At 47.1% G+C, this 21723-nt stretch overlaps 1 protein-coding gene across 5 annotated transcripts in view; it reads right to left on the reverse strand.

The window, feature by feature from the left end:
* GBF1 (golgi brefeldin A resistant guanine nucleotide exchange factor 1) overlaps positions 1-21723 on the reverse strand; it is a 2300480-nt gene that overhangs the window by 1734197 nt on the left and 544560 nt on the right. For all 5 annotated transcript variants that reach the window (XM_085603553.1, XM_085603551.1, XM_085603552.1 and 2 more), the window contains exon 11: positions 18925-19087. In XM_085603553.1, coding sequence (XP_085459679.1) covers positions 18925-19087 — 163 coding nt within the window. The remainder of the gene's footprint in view (positions 1-18924; positions 19088-21723) is intronic.

Consider the following 21723-nt stretch of genomic DNA (forward strand, 5'->3'; position numbering starts at 1 on the left):
CCTGGGACTTAAAAGGTTCAGGCAGATGTTGCATAAGGTCCTCAAGTTGGTCATAATGCGCTCTATCATACCTGGCTAACAGGGCCTGGGTATTCGCAATACGCCAATGGTTAGCCGCCTGCGCGGCGACCCGTTTGCCCGAGGCTTCTAAAAGCTTAGACTCTTTGTCTGGGGGAGGCGTTTCTCCAGTTGTCTGTGAGTTAGCGCGCTTCCTGGCATTTGATACGACTAGGGAGTCTAAAGGGAGCTGGGCCTTAATGTATGCAGGGTCTTGCGGGGCTGGTCGGTACTTTTTTTCGATGCGTGGGTTGAGAACCCTAGCTCGAACAGGGTCCTTAAAGACTTCAGTAGCATGCTTTATAACCCCTTTGATCATGGGCAGTATGTGAACAGTCTTTTGTGACTGCTCAAAGGTATCAAGGAGAAAGTCCTCTTCAAGGGCGTCTGTGTGCATTGTAACGCCGTGGAATGTTGCTGCCCTATTTATAAGTTGGCCGAACCCTAGGTGGTCATCAGGAGGGGAGGGGTAGGTAGTGGGGTCAGGCATGTCAGGTATAGGATAAGACCAGTCATCCATGGGTGCTGGGTCTGGGAACGTAAAAGGGTCGTTTGGATCAACAGGATCATTAAATAAATCAGGGTCCGCCCCTCCCCCTAAGTCATCATTATCATCCTGTGGAGGAGGTGAATTATAGGGAGATGGTAAAGGTAAAGGTAAAGGAGAATCAGGAGGAGGAGGGGGGGACGGGTTAGGAGGTAAAACAGGAGAGGAAGGACGAAGTGGTGAAGTAGCACAGTCCTTTTTCCGTATGGGAGCTGGGGGAGGTGTAGTGTCCAGCTTCCGCTTTTTATATGGGATGGCAGTCACATGTCCCGTGTTAGGATTGATGTAGATCCGCTTCTGAGTAGGATCTGGTCGAAAAAGTTCATCTGGCTCCGAAGGTGGTGTCTGTGATGTCCGCTTCGGGTCTTTATGAGCTTTTTCCGGCGGGGACGCAGTTTTCGGCGCCGATGATTTTTTCGGGTCCGATGGATTTTTCGGAGCCGACTGAGTTTTCGGAGCCGACTGAGTTTTCGGAGCCGACTGAGTTTTCGGTGTCGACTGAGTTTTCGGTGTCGACTGAGTTTTCGGTGTCGACTGAGTTTTCGGTGTCGACTGAGTTTTCGGTGTCGACTGAGTTTTCGGTGTCGACTGAGTTTTCGGTGTCGACTGAGTTTTCGGTGTCGACTGAGTTTTCGGTGTCGACTGAGTTTTCGGTGCCGACTGAGTTTTCGGTGCCGACTGAGTTTTCGGTGCCGACTGAGTTTTCGGTGCCGACTGAGTTTTCGGTGCCGACTGAGTTTTGGGTGCCGACTGAGTTTTGGGTGCCGACTGAGTTTTGGGTGCCGACTGAGTTTTGGGTGCCGACTGAGTTTTGGGTGCCGACTGAGTTTTGGGTGCCGACTGAGTTTTGGGTGCCGACTGAGTTTTGGGTGCCGACTGAGTTTTGGGTGCCGACTGAGTTTTGGGTGCCGACTGAGTTTTGGGTGCCGACTGAGTTTTGGGTGCCGACTGAGTTTTGGGTGCCGACTGAGTTTTCGGTGCCGACTGAGTTTTCGGTGCCGACTGAGTTTTCGGTGCCGACTGAGTTTTCGGTGCCGACTGAGTTTTCGGTGCCGACTGAGTTTTCGGTGCCGACTGAGTTTTCGGTGCCGATGGACTTTCAGGCATCGATGTTGAAGAACGTCTCGGTGCCGGTGGAGACTTCGGTGCCGAGGAACGTTTCTGTGCCGAAGGAGATTTCGGTCTTGGAGCCTGTTTCGGTGCCGACAGTGGGTGTTTGGGTGCCGAGGGTGTTAAAGGCACAATCAGGTGAGGTTTGCTCGAGCCCGAGCCACCCACAGGCTTAGATGTCTTCGGAGCCGGGCCCGAGGGCGGGGCTTCTGAAGAGGATTTCCGGTCGCGACTGGGCCCAGCTGGCGGAGTCTTGACCAATGCTTTTTTGGATGGGGCAGGGGCAGGGGGGGTGGTACTCACACGCTGCCCTGGAGTGATGAGGTCATCGGAATCGTCGGCCTCGGACACGATCTCGAGATCTTCGGTGTCGTCTTCGGGAACATCTTGAGCAAAGATGTCCTCCGGTTCTGGAGCTGGTTTGGCCATAATATGGCGTCGAGCTCTTCGGTCCCGGAGGGTCTTCTTCGAACGGAAAGCGGAACAAGCTGGACAGGTGGACTCGTTGTGTTCCGGCGACAGGCAGAGGTTGCAAACCTCGTGGTGGTCACTGTGGGGGAACTTCGCTTCACACTGGGGGCATTTTTTGAAGGGTGTCCTGTCCATCAGCCGCTTCCGGAACCGGTCCGAGTTGATGTCGACGTCGATGGAATGAAGATTAAAGAGTTAAATCGATTGCTGGAAGTTTTCTGCTGGAGCGGAAAAAAGTTCATCCGAACCCAATGGCGGAAAAAAACAATCTGCCGATGGAGTGGATGCCCATGCGCACTGTTGTCCAGGGGAGGAGTCACCAACCTCGTGACCAAAGGCTTCTTCCGAAGACAACAACAACCTGCAATCATCCGAGCCCAACACCAGATGGCGATCTTATCCTCAGTGTGTGATCTGCAGCTCATATGCCTCGAACATCAGTTTGCAGAACAGGGAGGATGGGTGGGGTGGTGAGGAATCCATAACTAATCTATGTCTCTTGCAGATATATCGTTACCAAAGATAAGTAACTTGCTCATCTGAAAGAGAAAATTAGTTATGGATTCCTCACCTTAGAAGAGATACCCCAGCAATACCAACCCCGGAGGTGGGTCTGCACATCAAGTTCACACCAGAAAGTCCTGGAGAACTGAACGGCTGAAGAAGCAGTCTTTCTGGACTTGGCTGTCCAGGGAATAGTGTTTGGTAAACGTGTGCAGTGAAGCCCACGTAGCTGCCTGGCAGAGGTCAAGAAGGGGGACTCCACGTCTTAAAGCAGTAGTGGCTGCCGTCGCCCTGGTGGAATGGGCACACAACCCCACTGGAGGTTCATTTTTCGCTAAGGAATAGCAGATTTTGATGCAAAGAACGACCCATCGGAGATGGAGGAACAGCTAGGAAAGAAGGCTTAGAAGAAAGGGCCTGTAGCTCACTCACCCTGCGAGCAGAGGGAAATTCAACCAGAAAGGCAGTTTTAAGGGTCAAGAGTCTGAGAGGACCGTTATGTAGCAGCTCAAAAGGAGCACACAAGATAAGTAAGAACCAGGTTCAAGTCCCGCTGGGGCATCACGAAAGGAGTTGGAGGAAACAAGTGAGTAATGCCCTTAAGGAAGCAATTTACAATAGGGGATTTGAAAAGAGAAGGCTGGTCAGGCAGCCGAAAGATAGCCTTTCAGAGTGCCCAGAGCAGAGCCCTGCTGGGCCAAAGAAACAATGAGGAGAATAACTTCAAAAAGGGGGGCAAAAAGGGGATCCACAGCCTTTGCTGCACACCATGCCGCAAACTTGTTCCATCTACAGGCGTATACGATTTTAATGGAGGGACGCCTGGCTGCCTAGATAACATCACAGACTTCGGGAGGAAGGTTGAAAGCTGTAAACTTTTATTTTATTTATTTCATGGTTTGTAAAGCGCCTGAATCACCCCCAAAGGGATATCTCCGCGCTACGGAGGTGCTACAGTTAGGTAAAGAAGAGGTTTTCAGAAAAGCTCAGTTTTGAGGAGCTTTTGGAAAAGTAAATAGTCAGGACATTTCCGGAGGTGGCTGGGGAGTTGATTCCAATAGGAGGGAGCTAGGTAGTAGAAAGCTTTCCCACCTATGTGGGATTTCTTAACATGGGGCACCAAAAGTAGCGACTTAAAGCCTGATCGGAGTGTTCTGGAAGGCTGATAACGGGTGAGTCTATCTGCTAAGTAGCTAGGGACATTGCCGTTTAGTGCCTTGTACACAGTGCAGTAAGAGAAAAGTGGGAAACCCAATATACCCTTGGAGGCTTGGGGAAAACAACTAATAATAGGTAAATATGCCTACAAGGGATTTTGTTCAATGTACTCAGTTGAGGTATTCCAGTCTATGACTTGTTGGTCAAGCCTCAAATGGTGGCTGACGATTAGGTAATCTGGGCATCAATGCATTTATTTGGAATATGAAAAATCTATAATAGACAGTTTCATAACACGGGAATGTATTTTTCAAACTATAAACAAATTTAATGTGAACAAATCAGGAGGGGGTACATACGTTTTTTTTTTTCATTTATTTTTTTAAAATTTGTATTTATACTTTTTCAAAATACAAAGCAGGCATAGGTATCATTACAACTGTACAGATGGAGCAAGTACAATAAATCAGCAAAGTAGGTCTGAGGGCCAATAAAACATAGTGTGCAAGTAAACCATACACCGAGTCGTCAGAGGCATCGTAATGAGAAGAACCATGTAATACACATAATAGCAGCATTCAATCGTAGGACGAATTCAGGAGAGGGGGGGAGCGGGGTCGAGAGGTAGCTTGTAGAGGATATGAGGGCTCAAGGGGGTGCCACCGTGTCAGGCTATGTGTTGTCAAAGCTAGCAATAGGGTGTATAAGCAAATATGTTGTGAGGGGTCCCCAATTTTCCGAGGGTGGGAGGTAAGTGGGAGCAGGTCAGCAAACGCGTACATTTGGTCCTGCCAGAATACCATGTCCCGAATCCATTCCTTAAATTTAGGTGCACGTCCCCGACCCCATCGGAAAGCAATGTGCCGTTTGGCGAGAAGGAGACTAAATGAAACAAATTTTCTGTGTTTCACTGCTATGGTTGCAGTATAACCAAGAAGAGAAGAGTTGTTGCGAGGTTTGGAATTTGCCTTGGAGGTAAAGGTCTCCCCAAGTCTTAATCCCATATTTAGCTAGAGTTTCTTAAATATTCCTTCCTGAAGGACTGGCATTTTCGAGTGATATGTCAAGGGAAGCAAAGGAGAGTACAGCATAGGGGCCCGGGTGCGCTCAACAATACGCTGCCACGCCTGAACAGTACTGGTGATTGGAGACGAAGCCTCCGCACGAGCAGCGCTGGCAGTGAATATGGCGCCGTCTAAAGGAATGGGATCCGATAGTCAGCGTTCGGTGGCCACTTGAGACATGTATCTGGTGGGGGTGAAACCAGAAGTGTAAGTAGTGGGCTTGGGCACAGGTGTAATAGAGTTCAAAATTGGGTATGTCGAACTCCCCTTGCGCATAGGGTCGGGTGAGGATGTCCCATTGCACTCTGGGTTGTTTACCACCCCAGGTGAGGCAAATAAGTTCAGTCCGGAGCATCGAAAAAAAGGCTCTGCCTGGGTTATAGGGTATGTTTGTGAATACATAAAGAAGTTTAGGAAGGATAACCATTTTTATTAAGGATATGCGGCCTGCAATGGATAACGGGAGGGCGATCCAGCTTGTGACATTGTCCCTTATCCCATCCAGGGCACGGCCGTAATTAAGACGGATCAATTTGTCGTGATTTGCGGAGATCCAGATGCCAAGGTATTTAACCTCGTCAGGGCACCACTCAATCGGAAAGTCTGGAGCGAATTCCGTAGCTGAGGAGGTAAGGGGGGGAGAGTTGAGATTTGGACCAGTTTATATGGATCCCAGATAGCCCCCCGGAATCTCACAAACTCGCGAAGCAACAGTTTAAGGTTTGTCTGGCGCTCCCTGACATATAGCGTGATATCATCCGCATACAGAGAAATGAGGATATGTCGGAGTGGGCAGCGGAGGGCCTTATCGTGATGGTATGATCTGACTTTAGCAGCAAGGGGTTCAATCGCCAGGGCGAATAGAAGTGGCGACAGCGGACACCCCTGCCGGGTGCCGCGAGATATCGGGATAGGAGGTGAGGAGTGGCCATTAATAAGGACTTTGGCTACAGGCTCGGTGTAGAGGAGGCGAACCCAAGATATAAACCACCGTGGAAAGCCCATGTTTTGTAAAATTACAAAGAGGTAGTCCCATTCCATCGAATCGAACGCTTTTGTGGCATCGAGGAAGACAGCGGCTAGGGGAATCTTCGGGTCTAACGTATGGAGAGTGGAGAAAAGCATGCGAATATTATGTGAGGCCGCCCGGCCAGGGATGAAACCAGCCTGGTCGGGAGCACCAACTTGTCCATTAATAGGCTGAGGCGATTAGCTAGGATTTTTGCGAGGATTTTGGTGTATTAATTAAGGATAAAGGTCTATATGAGTCGCAGCAATCCGCAGCCTTGCCAGGCTTAAGAAGGGACTATGCCAATCTCATGGAGGGGGGCAAACAACCGAGCTCCTGCGCTTCGTTAAAGAAGAGTTTAAGAACGGGAAGCACCCGATTGATATAAGCTTTATAAAAATCTACAGGAAGGCCTTGCCAGACTGCATTTGCATTATTGCCTCGTGTATTTCATCATTTTCAAATGGTGCCGCAAGGAACTCCCGCTGTGCGTCACCCAGCCAGCCCAGAGTAATATCTTGCAAGAAGGGGGTAAAATAAGGGGGCTCAGCTCTGCAGGAGCCGTACAAGGTGGTATAGAAGTCAGTAAAGGTGTGTAGAATGTCCTGACTGTCCCTGTGTTGTATACCATCCGAGCCTTTAATCTCAAGAACGTAATTGGCAAATCTAGGGCGCCGTATCAACTGCACTAGCTGCCTGCCTGGGCGTTTGCCCCCGCCATATTTACGTGCAATGTAATATTTTCCACGAAAGCGTCCCTCACAGTCAGCTGTTTCTTTATATTCCGTGAGTTTATCTCTAAATGTTGAGAGGGACTGGCCAGAGTTAGGTCCCCAGAGGTCAGTGTCCAACTGTTTGAGTTCGTTCTCTAGCTTATGAAGGGTACGGCGCAAGTCACGCAAAACCCCAAAGCTTTTGGCTATGCAATCCCCGCGTATTGCAACCTTAAAGGCTTCCCACACCACCCCCACCGAAGAGACGGAGTCTATATTGGTCTGAAAGAATGAAGTGATTTCCTCCCCAATCTCTGCTCTGAACACCGTGTCAAGCAAGGGCTCTGGAGCAAGCCGCCATAATCGGAGAGTGGACCGCAGATCGGGCGGGACAATCGTGATGAGCACTGGCGAGTGATATGAGTAAGCTCTGGCTAGATGGGTGGCACTTTCAACCCAGGACACAGCGCCCCGGGAGACCACCCAGTAATCTAGTCGGGCCCAGGAGGCGTGGAGAGCAGTATAATGGGTACCCTCCCTATCCCCGGGATGAAGGTGGCGCCAGACATCGGGAGCTCATGGGCTAAAAGTATGCCCTGCATGGCGGCCTGCGTTTTGGTGTAGTGGATGGGGAGAGGGTTAGATCTGTCCATCGTTGGGTTAAAAGCAGAGTTAAAATCAACCCCCCCAGATAATATGAGTAGATCAGACTTGTAAAATACGACCCCATAATGTGGTAAAAAAAAATCTGGGTCGTCCATGTTTGGGCCGTAGCTACACACTATCGTGACCGATTGAGTTCCAAGTGTGCCCCAGAGTATACAGCTGCATCCCAAGTGATCATGCTGAGTGACACCCAGGATAAAGGGCGAGTTGCGCTTAACCAGGATTACCACCCCCCTGGAGTATGTGGAGTAAGAGGAGAAAACACGTGTCATGGCCCATTTACAAGCTAATGTGGGGGAGCGGGGAGGGTCGAGGTGGGTTTCCTGCAGTACCGCTATGTGTACATGTCGTCTGTCCAGGTAGGAAAGGATTTGCCTGCATTTCCGAGGATCTCGGATGCCTCTAACATTCCAAGAGATTAGGTTAAAGCGTTGGGGCTCAGCGTGTTATGGCATGAGGAACTACGTTATGAAGGTTAAGGAGCGATCTGTAGAAGATATAATACCATGTGTGTCGCAGTACAAAGTCTGCGCCTGTCAATTGGATGAAAGAACAATACAAACAATGAGCATAATCCCCCCCTCCTCCCCCCACCCACCCACAGCAGCATCCCAAATGTGCGGGCAGTACGACCTTCACCCAAAACAACGAAAACATTGCAACAGTGCAATAGGGACAGTGTCATTATTCAAAAGAGTGATCTAAGGGGATCGCCCATGCGGGGGTACGCCAGTGGGCTCCGAGAGCCCCCGCCAATGCTGTTAAGTAAGGGGGGGAAGGGTACTTGGCAAATATGGCACTTAGGTCAAACAACCTCCAGCGACAATAGAGTAGCAAATTTGAAAAATGCATCATCAGCTGGGAAACAGTCAGCGTCAACACAAGCAGTATCAGGGCAATAAAATGCAACAGTGAGAATTATACAGTCAATATGCATACAGAAGTAGCACTTATCTGCAGCTTGAGAGTAGGGCGTGGAACGATTCAGTCCGAAATGAAAAGGTTGTAGTGAGAGTACAGACAGTTTCACATCGCACTCTGAGCTCCCAGCAGAAGAGCCGGGACCACAGCAGGCCAGAGAAGCTCCAGAGGGATGAAGGCAAACTACAACTGAGTCAAGTACACCATAATGGAAAGAGCGTCTATGGCCAAGAAGAATGAAGCACTCAATGATGGGGATTGGGAGAGATGATCCGGGGACTCTCTCGCCGGGGTGTTCTTTTTGACAGTGCAAAGAAAATCGTCACCTGCTGCTCATTTGTGAAGAAGTGGTGTTTGTCCCGGTAGGTGATTCTCAAACGAGCCAGGTACAGTAGAGCACACTTGATCTGGAGCTTGCAGAGTTTTTGCTTGGCCAGGAGAAACTTACGGTGGGCCTCCTGCACCGCCATCGTGAAATCGGGGTAGATTAAAAAATTAGCGCCCTCAAACTGTAAATTCTGATGGTCTCTGGCTAGTTTCAGTGCAGCGTCCCGGTCCCTGTAATTTAGGAGGCGCGCAATTATCGGCCGCGTGGTACCTCCGGGTCCGGGCGGGGGTCAAGGGAGCGATGCGCCCGCTCCACATTGAACTGAGAGGAGAAGGCGTCTGGCCCGAAGGTGGTGCATAAGAGACGTTCAAGGAAGTTCTCCATTCGGCCAGTATTCATGCTTTCAGGAATTACGGTAACCCGGATGTTGTTTCGCCGGCTTCTAGCTCCCAAATCCTCGTTTTTGGCCGCAATTACCTTGAGGAGTTTATCCATCTGGGCCATTTGTTGGGTCATCTGCGAGGTGGTGTCCTCCAAGTCTGAGATGCACCTTTCGGCCTCCTTAAGCCGTCATCATGTTTCTCTACCTTTAGGACTATGTAGTCCATGCAAGTGTTCATGGAATCCATTTTATTGGAGAGGTCAGTCAGGCTGCTTCGCATTTCCAGTAGGAGGGATGTGACCTCATCCTCCGGAACTGGTGGAGGGACAGAGGAGGATGCGTTGGCTGATTGGTCTGCGTCCTCAGCACTAGAGCGAGTGACAGTTCTCTTTGCATCGAAGGGGAACTTGGTTTGGCAGCCCTCTGGCTTCCCCATGCTGAAGATGTTCCGGAGAAAATGACCTGGCAGGAGGGGAAGGCAACTACGCTCCACCACGGCAGAAACGGCGACAATATGGCAGAACAGGAGAAGGGCACCACGCTAGTTCCAACAGGTGGAAGCAACAGGGCAGCAGCGTGGGGCAAAGCAGCAGGTGCGAAGGACCAGTTGCAATGGCGGCCGTTAGGCAGAAGGAGCGAGGGGCCCTGGTTGTATTGGACCAGGAGGGCGGCCACTACAGAGGAGTCAGGATGCAGTGTGTCCAGAACAGCGAAAGGGCAGCTACCTCAGTGGGTCAGCCAAGCAATACGTCGCTGTAAAGCAAAAGAAGGGGGAATGAAGAGCGTGACTCGCTCTCATGCAGATTCAGGTATATATTCCAGCTCAGGGATAGAATGCGGCGCGGTGAAATACTGAGGCACTGGCTGGGACACCTACAGGGTCCGCGCTAGGAGCACTGCTGGAAGATGCTGGTGCTGTAGATCCGCTGCAAATGGCCCTGTCAAGCTCCCAGTAAGCACGGCAAAGAGAGCAGTCTCCACATATATCAGGAGGAGAGCGCCAAGTGCCGACCGCAAATAATGGCGACAGGCGGCTCGGCAGGCATTAGCGGCAGCAAGTAGGCCGCCCTGGAATGTGAGCGCAAGGGTCACTCACTCTCTACATTGGGGCGGCACCAATGGAGGCAGTTCAGCAAAAGGCACGGAGCGTGGGGAGCACAGGGTGCCACAAGCCGCAGCATCCCACAGGAGAGCCGAGGAGTTAGGTAGCGTCTGTTAAGAGCGCCAAGGCAATGAAACAGGGCGCCGCACTGCGGAGAGTTTGCAGGCCCCGGTCGCCTCACCGTGAGAGATGCTGTGTGCAGGTGCAAAAGAGCGTGAGCTCACCGCCGTGGAGTCCGGTATGGCAGGCGAAGTTGCTGGCAGCTCTGGAGACAGTCCGCGGCTGGGTGGGGGGGGGGGGCAGTATCGCAAGCCGTGCGGCCCAGCCGCCACGTGTGAATCCCTAGCCAGCACAGCCGTCCGCGAATCACCGCAGAGGCAGCGGCGGTTGTCTTCCGCTGATATCTGCGTCGGGAGACACCTTCAGAGGCTGAGCTCGAAACGGCAAGTAGCTGTGCACATCAGTAAGAGAATCCCGTACAGTGGAAAAGTGCTGTGGTCGTTAAACCCAGGATAAAAGGCAAATTAATATGCCAAGTGTCTAGAGCCTCACGGGCGTGCGGCCATATTGGTTGTGCGCCACCTAGCAGGGTACATAAGGTTATAATAAAACACCATGATAAAGGGTATTGAATTTTATACACAAAAATAAACATTCAAATCATAAGTGTGAGCATCTATTCCAAATAATACAACAAATAGGAAATGAATCTGAAAACAGCAGAAAGCAATTCCTAAACGCAAAAGTTGCTAAGGAATTAGATGAGCTTGTCGACGTTCTTGTCTTTCTTGGTAAATTTATCCGTTAGACTATCTTCAGGAGGAAGAGTGAGATGTTTACAATAGTCCCTTATGTCTGGTCAAATATTGAGTTTATACCAAAGAAGTCTCAACCGCAAAACAATTCCAGGTCAAGGACACCGGAAGGGCCTTATGAATAGGCTAGAATCACAATCTGTAGGACCCTCGGATTTGTCCTCCATCTTCCATATTTTACTTTTATCTGTCTCTGCCCTCTCACTTGCCAACCGAGAGACAAGAAAAAAAACCTGCTGAGGCTGAGAAGGCTTAATCATCGGACGCCTGATTTCATCTGCTAGCACTTAGATCATCACACCATTCAAACAACGGGAGCCAAAACTCGTGGTTACTAGAGCCCATCATGTCTAAAACGGCTATATGTTTGATGCAGCGCACCCAGTCATCAAAACTGGGAGGGGCAACTGCCACCCATCGTTTACATAGCTCTCTCCGCGCCAGTAGTATACCATAAAAAATAAGCCTTGCCTGTTTTTTTGTAGTTTTGGCCACTGACTCCACATGTCCAAAGATAACAAGCATAATGCTTACCTCAATATTGATCTCCAACATTTCAGACAGTGCCCTACTCGAGTCTCTCCAAAATACCTGTATTTCTGGGCAAGCCACAAACATATGGACATCGTCCTCTTTCATACTACCACACTTCGGGCAGGTGACTTTACCTCCTCTCCCAAACTTTAACAATCTCTCGGGGACCAGTAAGCTCTGTAGATGGAAAAAAGATGATTTCTTCTCAGGTATGCAGGCTTTACTATTTTAAATAGCATGGTCACGAATACTTGCCATCGGTGTTCCAGCGATGTTTCCGGCAAGTATCTTCACCATAGTTCCATTGGCAAAGTGAAACCTCCATCCTCCAATTTGATCATTAGCCAATAGATAGCTGCAAACTCATTCTTGTGTACTGTCTCTTGCATCAATTGGGGTTACGGATCATTTTGTTGCCCAATCTTTGTTTCTGGGTCTTGATACCAGCTCCACATTTGAAGATATTTAAATCTAGATAAGTGGTAGTCAGCTTGTTGGTTGCACATTTCCCATGAAATGAACTTGCCATCTACAATTATGTGCTCCCATCGTAAGAAGCCCGCCTTTGACAGTGGTTTTGCAAGAGCATTTTTCGTCCATTCCGGAGAACCCGGTGAGTCCCAGATAGGAGCCATTTTGCTGTGATATGGAATTTAAAAAAAAAATCTGACCTTATACCATGTCTCAGCAAGCCCACTCAATATCTGTAATCTGACTTTTTTAAAGAACTTTGGGTCCGCGTATTTGAACAGAAACCCCTGTTTGCCACCTGACTCCAGACTTGACATTGTAGCCCACGTACCCCCTATCTTAGTTTGACTTGGTATGCTGAACAAACACCTCCCATTCTTCAGTAGAAAAGCCCAATAATAAAAGAGCAAATCCGGCAGTGCTAAGCCTCCTTTCTCCACCCTCCTTCTCAGTTTTTTCCAAGCTATTCTTGGACCTTTACTTGACCAAATGAAAGTGCTGATCTCGCTTTGCAGCTTCTTTAGCCATTCCTTCTCAAAAGGCAAGGGTATTGTGTCAAATAAAAAAGTGAGCTTTGGGAGGACTATCATTTTAACTAAATGTATTCGTCCAAGAAGAGATAGCTGAAGATGGGACCACATTTTCAGGAGTTTGCTGATCTCCTTTGTAGCTTTCTCAAAATTAACTTTAGCTATTTTATTGATATCTTGTGATATCATGACTCCCAAATATCTCATTTCTCCTTTGACGCCTTCAGCCTCAATGTTCCAGGTCAGGATCTCATTCTTGCAACTGTTGATTTCGTAGCCCGATATCTTTCCAAAATCGGTTGTCAGAATCATAATGCGGGACAGGGTGTTTTGTAAATTTGTAGTATAGATCAAAATGTCATCCACATATAGAGCCTGTTTCTTATTCCAGTTGATGTACTTAAAAGGTAAAATTTCAGAGTCCTCTCTGATTTTTTAGCTAAGGGCTCTATATAGAAATTAAACAGAAGGGGCGACAAAGGGCAGCCCTGCCTCGTCCCCCTGGATATACATACGGGATTAGTTAGGAAGCCATTGACCAGCACTCTTGCTTCTGGGGCTTGATAGAAACCTGCCAAATGCCTTCCAGAAATTTGACTCTAGTTTCAAAGATTTTGCCACAGCTTTTAAATAGACCCAGTTCACACAGTCGAAGGCCTTCGTGGCATCCAAGGCCACTACGGCCAGAGGCAAACTGTAGGAGGCTGCCAGATCTATTGAGCCAATTAGTGTAAAAGTCAGATCTTTCAAAGACCTTCCCCGTATGAAGCCCTTCTGGTCGTCATGTACCATCTCAGCCATCAAACCGTTCAACCTATCGGCCAAGATTTTAGTGTAGATCTTATAGTCGCTATTTAATAACGAATTTGGCCAATAGGAATCACATTTCGTAAGGCATTTTCCTGGCTTTAGGATTGGTGAGAAAGTAGCTTCCTTCCAAGAGGCTGGCATACCAGACCCTCCAATAAAGAGATCATTAAAAAGCTTCACTAAGATGGGAGTTAGTGTACTTGCCAGAGCTTCACAGACCTCTTAGGGCAAACCCCTTCTTGAGCTGGCTAATTACCAATTCTACCTCACTGATATCAATTTCTCTATTTAACTGTCCCGTTTCTTTTAAAGTGAAAGAGGGTTTGCGGGATCTTGTCCCAACCATATTTTTAATTCATCTTCCGATGGCTTAAGCTATTCCTGATAAACTTTACTAAAATAATTATGGAAAGTTTGCTCAATCCCTCTATCAACAATCAGGGTCTCAGTTTGTTTACATACAACCTGATCTATTCTGTTTCTTACTTGCTCCTTTTTTGCCTTCCAGGCCAGCAATTTACTACAGCCTTCGCTATACTCAAAATGAGCTATCCAGCTGGCCGCTCATCTTTTCCTGTCTCTATCATAGTGTTTTGTTATACCCTTATGTACCCCCTCCTGATTGGTTCACATTAAATTTGTTTATAGTTTGAAAAATACATTCCTGTGTTGTGAAACTGTCTACTATAGATTTTTCATATTCCAAATAAATGCACTGATGCCCAGATTACCTAATAGTCAGCCACCATTTGGGGCTTGACCAAGTAATAGACTGGAATAACTCAACTGAGTACATTGAACAAAATCCCTTGTAGGCATATTTACCTATTATTAGTTGTACACAGTGCAGCAGATCTTAAATCTGATTCGCTTGCGGATTGGTAACCAGTATGGTCCATGAAGTAACAGCAGAGAGGCGGTCTTGGCAGGAGAGTTGGAAACTAGACGGGCCGCAGTGTTTTTAACCACCTGAAGTCTATTGAGGGAGGATTCGTTGGCTGAAATCAGGTGGGCATTACAGTAGTATAGATGGCTTATTACTAATACTTGGAGTGATTTACGAACTGTCATAGGGAGAAAAGGGAAAACCCTCCATAAAAGACTTATCTGGGACCAGAGAAGAGGAGCTACTCTGAATAGCATAATCTCCGTTTTCCCTGCATTAAGCTGCAGAAAGTTGCTCCTCATCCAAGCAATGGCTGTCATGCCTTCTGAGAAGGTCGACTGGGTATTGGGAGAGAATTCATCAAAAGCCATTAAAAGCTGGGTGTCATCAGCGTATGAGATTGGAATGAAGCCCAGTTCCTTCAGTAAGTCCGCTAAAGGAGTTATATAAATGTTAAACAGAGTAGGACTGAGACAGGATACCCGAGGTACTTTTTTGGTCAACTCTGAAGTTTGGGATCAGAAGGCACAGAGGTTCATGGTTTGGGTACGGTGAGTTAAGGAATATGACAGCCACTGAAAGGCTAGGCCGTGGATTCCAATGTTTCTCAGTCTGTTGAGAAGGATGGAGTGGGATATTGTGTCAAACGCCGCTTACAAATCCAGCAGCACCAATAGTGCTGCTTGTCCGTTATCCAGATAGTGTCTTAGGTTGTCTGTGATGGCAATCAATGCTGACTCCGTACTAAACCTAGGTCAAAACCCAAACTGAGAGGGGTTGAGGCATCCTGTTGCTCCAGTGTACCCTCAACACTGTAATTCTAAGTGGGAAAGCTGGCCAACAAGCTGTAAAACTGTGGAGCTTTGAAGGAACTCCAAACATCCTAAAGCTATCCTGACGCTAAGGTGACCTTGGAAAAAAATAAATCACCTTTGTTTCCCCTCTTTACCGATCCGTGTGGAGGATTGGCTGCTTGGTTCCAATTAAGGGACAGTGAGGGCTGTTTGATCCACACAGCTCTAGCCGGGATTGAAAGCAAGATAGCAGCACAACAGATCTGGTGTTGTGACCAGTCAACTCACTGCACTGAAGCAGCTACTCATGGTGTTTGTGGCCTGTCTGGGGCCAAACCACTCTGCTCCAAATAGAGTTGAGCCCTTGAACAAAGGACCAGACCAGCTGAGAGTCAGGAATAGGGGGGAGGAGTGGTACAAGCAGGGAGAAATCTTACGCCTGCTATGGGGCACAGTAGTGAAGCCAGGGTCAGTGGAGGTTTTCTGGTGAATTCAAAACAAACAACGTCACTTAGAGGGAAAAGCAGAGCAGATACAAGGAGGTTGTGGTGAAAGGCCAGATCCCTGAGGATTAAGCCTTAGGAGTAGACATCAAATTTCACAGTCGAACCTTCGGGAGAGTAACCTTCTTTCACAACCTAAAGAACTCTCTATACTATTATTTAAAAATAGCAGTGTGCTTGCAGCAATGCTGAAACCTTGATCCCTTCTGCAGGCTATAATAGGTTGATTGCTAAACCAAACTGACTGGGACAATATCCTGCAAAAAGCAAGGAATGGAACCACAGCAAATAGAAGGAATGCTGATAAAACGGTTTCCAATTACACTCCGCAGGTGCAGTACTAGCTAAATTGTTTCAGGAAGACAAATCAATACTCAGGGAAAATGGCTTGTAATACCTGCTGCTGTGTCCTGTAAAGTTGAGAGTAATGAAGGAGGAAAGGCTGCTCTTCTTCCTTTCCCTGGAGATGGCAAAGGACTGGTTGGACTGCTGGGAGAGGCAGCAGAGGACACTTATAGCTAAGAGCTCCTTACTCATCAAATGAAAAGAGGTTGGCTTGACAATGACAGTTTACGTGGCTGGTACAAAGCACCGTTAGATCCAAATTATTTTAAGCAAGATATGTTCAACCCAATGGAACATTTGCCCTAGATGTAATGCAACACATGTGGACTTGTTGCACATGATCTATACATGCCCTGTGGCGAGAGTCTTTTGTGATATGGTTGTGAATAGGTTATGAAACTTCAAATGGACATCAGTCAAAACATTCGAACTCTGTACACGGAGTCTTCAGACAAAAGTGTAAAATTAGATATAAAATGGCCTCACTAGCCCTTCTGCTTGCAAGGAGGTGTGCTGCAGGAATACACTGGCTGGTCCTTGCATTGAAGGCTGGTTACAAGTTAATAAAGTAAAAACTCTACATAGTAAAGGTTTTTACAATCACAGTCCCCGCATCACGGCATCACAATAATTTATATACTCCTAAAAAGGCAGCCAACCCAAATAAAGAAGAAATTTCAATTAGAATGGGAAGATGAGGTACGCATGGAAATCACAGAGGCACAGTGGTCCCACTACTTTAGCAATATTAAGTCACTTTCGCAGAATGGACGGCACAGATTGATTCATTTTAAATACCTTCATAGAGACTACACCGAGGCACGACCATATAAATACTGATTAAGGGCCGACGATAGGTGCATGAGATGTAGATCAGCGAATGCCAATTTTACACACCTGGCCTAGGAGTGCATTTTGGAGTGAGGTGTTCATTGTTCTGAAGGAAATGCTGGAACTGGCAATATCAGAGACAGCGCTGGTTGCCCTCTTGAGGTTTGATAAAAATATACCCATAGGGGTGCGGAGATTGGCCTCCATCAGCTATTACTTGCGAAGCGAAGGACTGCGATGGAGTGGATGTGGGACCCCGTACCCAAACTGTCAGAATGGCACACAGATCTGGCCTACTGTTCCACACAATCAGAGAACTATAACACATTAATGCCTCTAAAGTGCCAACCTAAAGATATATGGGGGCCATGCAAAGCGTATTTGCTGAAAAAAGCCGCAGACGATACTACCCATGCAGAACAAGATACAGTGGGAGTCGGTTTAATAAAAACCAACGCTGATATGTAGAAGGCTGACAAGCATGCTTAGGGGGGGTGTTGGATCGGGATAGTGTGGGGGTTTTAATATACGGGAATTATATATTGTTTTAAAAATAAGAAAATGTTATAAGACTCGCTGGACTAAACAGTGAGCCTGTGTACAAGGCATGTGGATTATTGATTGGGTGTTAAAAATGCTGCTCACATTGACATCATGGTACTATATTAATGTAATGTGAACACAAATAAGACTATTTTGTGCATGCTGCATGCACTGCTGGAATGTTTTTTCTTTCTGAAAATCAAAGAAAGTTTTTTTAAAAACTCTACATAGTAAAGGTCTGTGCATATGACAAGCTTGGAGATCTCAGAGAATGGTGAAAGATGTATTGGGGGTGCAATAGAGGGGTCAGGCACTCAGTGATCTGTTGTCACTGACAGACGCTTCCTAAGAGTCCCTTTAAGACGGATGTATTCTGGAATTCGAGGTGCTCTTTAGCCTGGCAGATGATACCAGTGTTCAACTCTTTTCTCTTTTAAAGCCATACAGTACTGTATCTGATCTTTATTGTAAAGTTGCAGTTAAAATGAATATAACTATTTCCTAAAAAAATATTTCTACTCCAGAAACAATCACGCGGGTCTAATTTCAGGAACACTAACATAGATTGCTCTAATTTGATTGTTGTGACCTGCAGAAAATGTAATGTGTGTAAGGTTTGGAATCTTTTCAGACAGTTAGTGGTGACTTGTTCTCAGACAGTATGAGGTTTTTAATGGTTAACCTTTTTGTGCCTGTGCTTTCTCAAACCCAACTTAAGTGTCAGAGAGCAGAGAAGACATAGATGAGGAGATATCTCCAGAGTTCCGGGCTTCTCCCCATGATGAACGAATAGACCAATGAGGATTTAGAGGATGGAGCGCCTGGCACTATGTCAAGTGAGGCATCAGCTGGGAAAGAAAATCCCCATGGCAACATATGCTAGAGCCCTCCCTCAAAAGGGACATATGGAAAGGTGTTACTGGAAGTCGGGCATGCTGATTCCTACATTGACTGTCAATGGGTGTTGGCACTGTAAGTCACCACTGTCGGGCAACCAATTAAGGAGGGAGAATTTGAACAGAAAATGTGATCCTGTTTCACTGACGTTGAGGGAGGATTTGCTCAGGGTTCAGAACCGAGACACCGACACAAATATCATGCATTCCAACTGGGAAACCTAGGCACAACTCATTGTGAGCTAGAGCCTGTTGTCAATATGACTTTTTTTGAGAGCAGAATCCCCTGTATGGTTATATTTTGCCCTGCTGACACAGATTCCAGAATATGGCAGCCACCCTACTACACCCGAGCTATTGTGTTAGTTATTGCATTAGTGTGAAACCTACATGGATGGTTTCCTAAACCCACTGATCCAGTGGACCAGGAATTGGGCCTTCTCATGTAGATGTTAGCACAAGAGACAAAAATACACTTCCCAATTAATTTTTGAAAACCTGGGGAAACTATGGCTACGCCATAGATGCCAGTAAGAATGGTAGCCCACCCTCCCAATGAACAGCTCCAGGTACTATAATGGTATCATACTTAGGCAGCTGCTGAGTATCAATTTCACAGGATGCCTGATCCTGAGAATGTTACTCTCTTTCGCATATCCGTATAACTCTGTTTTTTTTCCATTGGCACTTTGAAAAGGTACCTAAAAACACCAATACAGAAACAGCTGGAACTCTACCCTGTATGAACCTAACTTTTGTTTTTAACTTTACATTCTGTAGCAACAATGCTTTAGTGTTACACGTTCCAAAACCGATTTTCACTATGCAAAAAGAGCATAATCCAAGATGAAATAAATGAGTAAAGTATCCATTACATAGCACTAGTCACATGATAAATGTTTGGCTTTGAAGTTATTTTGCATGTATGACTCACCTTCTTTTTGGGAGGACTGAGTAAACCTCACTCCCCTTGGGTTCACATACTCCATATCATGAACGGAAGAGGAATCTTCTGTCACTGATGAATTGTCTTCCAAGACTTCTGGAATGGACTCTACTGAGGCTGAATGTGACTCATCTCTCCACAATACACCAGCCTTTCCACATGTAAATAGGATAAAGACAGAAAGCATAACATTGTGAAAATATTCAACTATACGTCAAAGCATTTGGAGGAATGAAAATGAAATGTTAATTATCCTGTAAACATGGATTTGAGGCATGGAGTGCTGTTTGATTCTGTGATCTAGTGCTGGGCTCAGAGATGTGAAAGTTGTTTTCCTTTGAAAAAGTCTTCTCGAGTCACAAGATCGTGTGACTCCACCTCTTGCTGGTAATGCACATGTGGATCGGCTCCACTGTTAGATTGTTAGATAGTATTCCGCTTGGTGGGTGAGGATGGAGCTGTAGCAACGCCTAATGAATGCAGAACCCGTTCTGCAACAGAGTCAGCTGGGGGAAGAAAACTGGGAGTTGTATAAACTGGTTAGGGTGGAAGGGGGGGAAGAGCACTTTAGGGAGGAATTTGTGGTTTGAACGAAGGACAACCCTCTCCCTCTAAACTTGAAAGAAAGGTTCATCCAAAGTTAATGCTTGGAGCTCATGGACAACTGAGTGAGGTGATGGCAATGTCTACCTTCCAGGAGAGGAATTGAAGGGGGCATGAATGGAGGGGTTAAATGGGAGGTCCCTCAAGTCCTGCAAGAATAGTACTGAGATTTCACACAGCGCCCAGGTGTACCTGTGGAAGAAAAACAAGTTACTGACCTTCAGTAACGCTTTTTCTGGTAGGTACTCTATTTAGCTGCAGATTCCTTACCTTAGAATTATCCCTGGGCATCTGACTGAATCCAGAAATTTTTCAGGAGCAGTAGTTCGGCTCAGCATGGTGTTGTCTGCGCTGGAAATGGCGTGCACTGTGCTTTTATAGGCACCAGCCCCAGCACACTGACATCAGTTTTTTTGGGCGAATTTCAATGTCAGAAGTGAGGAGCCACAAATAACACTGACTAGTGATGATTAGAAGTAGGGTCCTGAAAAGGGGAGCAGCCCTTTAATATAAAATCAGTTTGCAGAGCAGAAAAAATGCGTGTGCGAGTAAGGAATCTGGGACTAGATGGAGTCTCTACCAGATAAGGCGTTATTGAAGCAAAGTAACTTGTTCATCTGATAGAGACTTCTAGCTGTAGATCACTTACCTTAGAATAGATACCCAAGCAATACCTTACCAAGGTGCGTCTGCCAACATGATTTAAACCAGAAAGTCCTGCGGGGCCAAGCAGGCAAAGTGCCCATTCCGACGGACCGGACTGTCCAGGAAGTAGTGTTTGTGGAACATGTGCAGCGAGGTCCATGTTGCTGCTGCCAGAAGTCCAAGACAGGAACTTTGCGTGCTAACACAGTGGTTGCAGCCTTTACTCTGGTAGAATGAGAGCACAAGCCCACCGGGGCTGCTTCTTGGCCAATGCTTAGCAGTTCTAAATGCAGACTACAATCCATCAGGAGACAGTTTGTTTATGCATGGCCTTCCCTTTCATGGCCCAACAAATTCCAAAAAGATTTTATTGTCCACCTGGAACGGTTTGTGCGGTCAAGGGAGAACAACAACACTCTTTTTGGGTCCAGCCGGCGTACTCTCTACTCTTCTTTAGAGGTCTCAGGCGAAGTGTAAAACGTAGGCAAAGTGATAGACTGGCCTACATGGAATGGGGTGACTCTCTTAGGGCAAGGAGGACAATCGAGTCAAAGACCAGCATGTCTGGAAAGAATGACACACATGAAGGCTGACATGACCGCGCCTGCTGTTCACTGACTCCCCCTGGGCAGTTGCAACTGCCACCAGAAACACTGTCTTAATGGTAAGAAGACTAAGAGGGCAGGCATGAAGCGGCTCAACTGGAGGGCCCATCGGAAAGGTAAGAACCAAATTAAGGCCATGTTATGGCACTACGAGTGGAGTTGGTGGAAACATGTGCTAGAGACATTTAAGGAGCCTATTTACAATAGGGTATTTGAACCCGGGAAGGTTGATCTGGCAGCTCCAGGAAAGTGGAGATGGCAGATGAGAAATCCTTTAGGGAGCCTACTACAGAGCCCTGCTGGGGTAAACACCAATTACAACAATAGCCAAACAACGTGTTGCCTTTGCAAAGCGGTCGGAACAACGAATGAGTCTTAACCGTGCATTCCTTTATCACACATGCTGTTACCATGACATGCCTTAGGTAAAGCGGCGTTGGACTTTAAAGTCCAAGGCTTTCTCTACTGTTGCGCGGACTGGAGTGAATAGTAAATTATACTGTTCCAAAGTCCAGCACTTTCTCTAAGGCAAGTGGTTGTAAAGACTTGCGTGGTAAAGGAATGCGTGGTTTAGACACAATTGTCTTTCTGACCACGTTGTTAAGGAGCACATGGTTTAGGCATTAGTGGTTGTGTCATACAATCCCCTGCTGGGCATGGGTAAGGATAAAGCAAAAACCAAAGGAAATGATGGACGGAGTGTTGAACATTGCAAGCACTCACCCCCAGTCAACTGATCTGGGTTTAATCCATCACCGTTCTTTAGCCCACTCTGCCACCCCAGTTCAGACATGGCCATATGCAAATCAGTCTGACCCTGTGCCTCATGGGAACAGTCCAGCCCGAACTGCCAAGCCATGTCTTCCCTGGGCCGGAAACAAGCTTCCTTGGACCGGTTTCTGGCATTTTCAGCCGTCTTCAGCCAGGCTTGCTT

This window comes from Triturus cristatus, chromosome 1_2 (assembly GCF_964204655.1).
Source record: "Triturus cristatus chromosome 1_2, aTriCri1.1, whole genome shotgun sequence".
Lineage (NCBI taxonomy): Eukaryota > Metazoa > Chordata > Amphibia > Caudata > Salamandridae > Triturus > Triturus cristatus.